At 37.3% G+C, this 6793-nt stretch overlaps 1 protein-coding gene across 5 annotated transcripts in view; it reads left to right on the top strand.

Moving 5' to 3' along the window:
• Positions 1–3478: 3478 nt before the first annotated feature.
• The window catches only part of LOC106869710 (phosphatase and actin regulator 1), a 389302-nt gene continuing 385987 nt past the window's right edge, over positions 3479–6793 (top strand). Inside the window, exon 1 of one of the 5 annotated variants that reach the window (XM_052970519.1) lies at positions 3479–4284. In XM_052970519.1, coding sequence (XP_052826479.1) covers positions 4273–4284 — 12 coding nt within the window. In that variant the 5' untranslated portion in view covers positions 3479–4272. The remainder of the gene's footprint in view (positions 4285–6793) is intronic. The other 4 variants (XM_052970514.1, XM_052970517.1, XM_052970521.1 and 1 more) reach the window with 4 other exon arrangements.

The raw sequence follows: 6793 nt of genomic DNA, 5'->3' as shown, positions 1-6793 counted from the left end.
GTAGTGGGTGCTTTTACGTGTCACCCGCACAAAGGCCAGTCAGGCGGTACTGGCAACGGCCATGCTCAAAAATGGTGTCTTTTATGTGCCACCCGCACAAGAGCCAAAACATGGGCATGGTCAAGTGATAGAAGCAAGTAAAAGTAAAAGTATATGTGTATATATATATATATAGAGAGAGAGAGAGAGACAGACAGAGAGAGATTATATTAATTTATTTTCTATGCTAGTATGGGTGGGCAGGGGTTTTTTGTTTTGTTGAAGCAACTGATTTTACAGTGAAGCCCTACCTATCATTGTCTAATCACATGTGAAGCAGGAATGGAACATTTTCCGTCAGGTGAAATAGGTTTGAACTCATAACCATATACTCTTAGACTTCAGCAGCTTAACCTCATGATTACTGTTTCTTGTAGCAGTTTAATAGAACTGAACTAAAAATTCATGTCCTTAACATTAAGAGCAATTTAGGGACTTGTGGGTCCCCAAAAAAGTAGTTTTAAGAAACCTACAAATATCTGTGGATACATGGATATATATATGCATATATAAATATATATATATATCAATGTATTTATATATTTATATATTCATATATGTATATATGTGTATATATATATATATATATATACACATATATATATATGTATATACGTGTGTGTGTGTGTGTGTGTGTGTGTGTGTGTGTGTGTGTGTGTGTGTGTGTGTGTATATATATATATATATATATATATATATATCTTGTACGAACAGCCATGCTCCATGGCAGTGAAACTTGGGCCGTGACTGCTGAGGACATCCGTAGGCTCGCAAGGAATGAAACCAGTATGCTCCGATGGATGTGTAATGTCAGTGTGCATACTAGACAGAGTGTAAGTACCTTGAGAGAAAAGTTGAACCTAAGAAGCATCAGTTGTGGTGTGCAAGAGAGACGATTACGCTGTTATGGTCATGTGGCGAGAATGGATGAGGATAGCTGTGTGAAAAAGTGCCACACCCTAGCCGTTGAGGGAACCTGTTGAAGAGGTAAGCCCAGGAAGACCTGGGATGAGGTGGTGAGGCAAGACCTTCAAACATTGGACAACACCAAGGTGATGACTTCTGACCAAGACCTTTGGAAATATGCTGTGCATGAGAAGACCCAACAAGCTAAGTGAGACCTAAATCCAAGGCCTCTGCCAGGGATGTAGCCAGCTCACTTATGCGTACCTTCCTTCATTGGACACTAAACTCTGCTTGCGAAGACCTGTTGGGGCAAGCGAAAGCGAAATCATGATAGCACCTGTGCCCAGCATCGCCTTCCTGGCACATATGCCGGTGGCACGTGTCAAGACATTCAAGCGAGATTGTTGCCAGTGCCACTGGATCTTGACACCGGCAAAAATTATTGTTTACAAAAACAATAGTAACTATATTCAGCTGAATAGACGTCAGTGATTGGTTGAAATTACAGAAATACGACAATTTTAATATGAAATAACTTGCAATATATAAATTTTTGTTAAGAGGGCTAAGAGAAAGAGATGGTTTATATGACACATTCTACCAGTATCCCAAGTTTGAAAGTGTTTAATTAAGAAAACAAGTGGTGCCCGTCAATTCAGAAAGATCCTAATCTTCATTTAAAATACTTATTTTTCCGAAAGTTATGCAGGAATAAAGCCGACCCATGTGAATTTTCTGAATCTTTTGTCCACACTTACCCAAAAACATTTTTTCACAACAAATTCAGATATAATCGGAATCTACACCACGTGAAGCATACTTGTAAAACATTTCATTGATAAATTTCCATTTTTGTGGAAGTTATGACGAAAGAAAGTCAGTAGGGCACATTTGCTTACGTACGCATGTTGCAAAGACCTCTCGACTTCCCGTAAAGCATGCTCACTGATATACAGTGACATGCTAGAATTAGCTGAATCATACCTACACAAATGTGCTCCAACGAATTTCTTTCTACATAACTTTAAGAAACATGGATATTTTTTAATGAAATTTTCTAAAAATATGCTTCAGATTCGGATTCTATTAGTATTTATTGTGATTATAAATTTTTCGAAAACAAAAAATAGAAAGTGATGAATGTCAGTATGTATGTGTGCTATCCCACCAGTTTTTATTCGGGATCTTTTCCTTTTGGCCAGCACATAGAAAAAATAATTTTTTGTCAATTAAACACTTGCAAATTTCGTATACTGGTAGAATGTGTCATTTAAAACATCATTTGCTCTTGGTGTTTTTAAGGAAATTCATTATTTTCAAAGTTATTTCGTGTTAAAGTTGTTGTATTTTGGTAATTTCAACCAATCAATGATGTCTGTTGAGGTGAAAACAATTACTGCTGTGGTTTGTCAACAAGACGTTCTGGCGGTGTAAATTTACTTTATCACCGTTATTTATGACATCATTCATGCGTTTGTACTGGTTTTAGCTTTAGGGTTTTAGGGTTAGGGTTACAGTTCGGGTTTTAGAGGTAGGATTAGTGTTTTAGGGTTAGGGATAGGGTTTTAGAGTTAGGGTTTTTTTCAGCTACAATTTTCGGAAAGACATTTTTGCTCCCTCCCCCTCCAATTTCTTCATTTTTCACATTTTTCGGTAACTCTAACCCTAACACTCTATCCCTAACCCTGACCCTAAAACCCTAACCCTAAAACAATAAGGCTAAAACCAGTACAAACGCACGAACGATGTCGTAAATAACAGTGACAAACGAAATAAATACAGTCGATAGTTGTTGTTGACAAACAACGGCAGTAATTTTATTCAAGGGAAAAGATCCCATTCCACCGCCACAACGTGTTGTTGAGAAACCACAGCAGTAATTGTTTTCACCTCAGCAGACGTCATTGATTGGTTGAAATTACCGAAATATGACAACTTTAACACGAAATAACTTCGAAAATAAAGAATTTTCTTAAAAACGTCAAGAGTAAATTATGTTTTAAATGACACATTCTACCAGTATACGAAATTTGAAAGTGTTTAGTTTAAAAAAATTATTTTTTCTATGTGCCGGCCAAAAGGAAAAGATCTCCGTTACCCTAACCCTAAGTACAAAAATTTTTGGAAATTTTTTTCAGAATCATAATCGCCGTATTTTTCCGCATATTTTAAAAAAGGGAAAAATTAAGAAATGAGGGGTACTTTGAAAATGCCAATTTTTGCCAATCTATTGGAAGATTCGTATTCTCCGTAGCCGAAAACGGGGGTTTGTGTAGAAAAAAATAAATTAAACAAAGAGGTGTTTTTTTTTTTTTGGCGGGGGGACACAAAAGAAGACTTGCCAAGTTTTTTTCCAAAAAATGCATTTTTCAAGGAGAGGTGCGAAACTGTGTGTGTGTGTGCATACCACGCACAAAACTCTCGGCACACACACTCATACAGAATGAGAGAGAGAAGAATAAAATACGTCCGGCTATCCTTCGATATAACACGCAGAAAAAAAAAAAAGATTGCCTATATGAGATTATGTCGTATAAATTAATAGTAAAGAAAAATTCTTGTGGAAATAAAAAAAAAATGCTTGAAATAATAATGTTTTTGAGTAAGGTAAACCAATAAAGTGATGTATGGATGTAGTGTGAGGTAAATGAATAGATAAATGCTGTATGTATAGGAAGAACAACACACTATTTCTTTTTCTCACAGCTTTTAGATTGCTAGATAAATGTTTTTGAAGTAAGAGGTAACAGAGAAGTATTAGCGTAAAGAGGAGGGGGAAATACAAAGTGCCTGGGATAGGTGGAAAAACATTTAAGAAATGTAGGTAGTGCTAAAGCGGATTTCAATTGAATTTAAAAACAAATAAAATAAAATAGAAGTAATAAAATGGACGAGAGTAGTAGGAAAAAAATAATCGTAAATTGACATCACACAAGCATTCAGGGAAAAATTTGTTCTATATTTTAGTATTCATTTCTCCTGTATAATATTTTCATTTTTTCGTAGCACAAATTTCGTTTCCATTTTGCAATCGACTCATTGTCTATATGTCCATAAGTATATTTAATACAGACTTGGAAATGAACACAAGTAATAGGAATGTATCTTATCTAGAGATAAGCGTAAAATAGGCCATTGTAGGCTGGAATCGAACGTAAAACTCCAGTAAGGAGGTGTGAAGGTGAAGACGGCGGAAGTGACCTTTGAAGATGGCTGACGTTGAAATGGCGACTGAAACAGAAGTAACAACAGTAGACGGTCGGGAATACCAGCGACAGAGGAGCAATAGTGATCCACAACCTGCTATAGAAGCTTTGAATGCATTGAATGTTCAAAACGGTGAGTTTTAGTAATGTTTGTCTCATCATGTATTTTAAGGGGTGACTTATGAAAAAGTGGGTTTTCGATTTGTGTCTGCAATATGGCCATAATCTTAACAAACCTGCTTTGATATCTATCTATCTATCTCTATATATATACATACACACACACATCTGCGTGTGTACATACCTCTCAACCCTTACGTACGTACCTGTGTCTTTGTATGTATTTATCTATCTACACACGCGCACACATACATATTACATACGTGTGTGCGTATTAATACTTTTATGTATATAAATGTATATGGCCTTTATATATATATATACACACACACATATATGGAACGTCAGTGGATCATAAATCCAAAAAATGACCGGCCATTTCATTTAACTTCCTGTAATATGTATATATATATTTCGAGTCTTGCTTCATATATATTAATGTTTGTTTTCCTGTTACAATAAAAACAATTTTATATTAGACTAAAGGATTGCTCAATACTTTCGGTAGAATAGAAAATTTATTATTCAACAAAAATAGTATTGATAATGACTTCGAAGATTCAGCCAGCTAAGCCATATCGGCCAGTCCGTTGATGGTTTTGCTGGCCGAAACTTCGAAATCACTGTCAATACTTTACTTGTTTAAGAATAATATATAGTTAATATTAAATGAAAGTAATTAGGACTGAACAGGCACCTTCATAAAGGAGAGTGTATAATACATAGCCAAAGGTACAATGATCCATCGTTATGAGGTACCCCGTTTATATATACTGCAATGGATTAGAAGCGCTTGCAAAGCCTCTGAGCAGCTTCTGCGGTTTACTTGCAAAACAAATACAAAAACGAAGAATCTTTTACTTGTTTCAGTCATGCTTTGAAGGTTTTTTAGTCAAACAAATGGAGCCCAGAACTGATGTTTTTTTTAAAAGCCTAGTATTTATTCTATCTGTCTTTTTTGCTGAACACACCAGCGCTAGTTGTCAAGCGATAACGGGGGACAGATCTAAACACACACACACACACACACATGACGAGTTTCCTTATAGCAAATCCACTCACAAGGCTTTGGTCAGCTCAAGTCTATAGCAAAAGACACTTACCCAAGGTGTCACGCAGTGGGACTGAAATCGGTACTATGTGGTTCGAAAGTGAGCTTCTTACCACACAGTTACACCTGTGCATATATATATATATATATATATATGTGTGTATATATATATGTGTGTATATATATATGTGTGTATATATATATGTGTGTATATATATGTGTATATATATATATGTGTGTATATATATGTGTATATATATATATGTGTGTATATATATGTGTATATATATATGTGTGTATGTATAAATGTATGTATATATGTGTATATATATGTGTGTATATGTGTGTATATATATATGTGTATATATATATGTATATGTATATCATCGGGACTCTCACTCAGAGTAAAAGGCAGACTGTATGACGCATGTGTACGAACAGCCATGCTACATGGCAGTGAAACATGGGCTGTGACTGCTGAGGACATGCGTAAGCTCGCAAGGAATGAAGCCAGTATGCTCCAATGGATGAGTAATGTCAGTGTGCATACCCGACAGAGTGTAAGTATCTTGAGAGAAAAGCTGAACATAAGAAGCATCAGTTGTGGTGTGCAAGAGAGATGATTGCGCTGGTATGGATATGTGGCGAGAATGGACGAGGATAGCTGCGTGCAAAAGTGCCACACCCTAACAGTTGAGGGAACCCGTGGAAGAGGTAGGGCCAGGAAGACCTGGACTGAGGTGGTGAGTCTAGACTTTCGAACATTGGGCCTCACCAAGGCGATGACTCCTGACCGAGACCTTTGGAAATATGATGTGTGTGAAAAGACCCGGCAAGCCAAGTGAAACCTAAATCCAAGGCCTCTGCCAGGAGTGTAGCCAGCCCTATTACGCGTACCTTTCCTTCATTGGACACTAAACTCCGCTTGCGAAGACTTGTTGAGGCAAGTGAAATCGAAATCGAACTAAATTCGACGACTGGCACCCATGCCAACTTCGTCTGCGTCATTGGACATGAAACTCAGCTTGCGAAGACTTATTGCGGCAAGTGAAAGTGAAATTGGGATGGCACCTGTGCCCAGCGTCACCTTTCTGGCACTTGTGCCAGCAACATGTGTAGGGATTTTCAAGCGAGATCGTTGCCAGTGCCCCTGGACTGGCTCTTGTGCGGGTGGCACATAAAATACACCATTTTGAGCCCGGCCGTTGCTAGTACCGCCTGACTGGCCTTCGTGCCGATGGCATGTAAAAGCACCCACTACACTCTCTGAGTGGTTGGCGTTCGGAAGGGCATCCAGCTGTAGAAACTCTGCCAAATCAGATTGGAGCCTGGTGTAGCCATCTGGTTTCACCAGTCCTCAGTGAAATCGTCCAACCCGTGCTAGCATGGAAAGCGGACGTTAAATGATGATGATGTTGTATATATATATATATGTATATATTATATATGTATATGTATATATATATATATA

The sequence above is a fragment of the Octopus bimaculoides genome, chromosome 9 (genome assembly GCF_001194135.2).
Source record: "Octopus bimaculoides isolate UCB-OBI-ISO-001 chromosome 9, ASM119413v2, whole genome shotgun sequence".
Classification (NCBI taxonomy): domain Eukaryota; kingdom Metazoa; phylum Mollusca; class Cephalopoda; order Octopoda; family Octopodidae; genus Octopus; species Octopus bimaculoides.
Note: the sequence above shows the minus strand (reverse complement) of the source record. Positions and strands in the feature narration are given on the sequence as shown.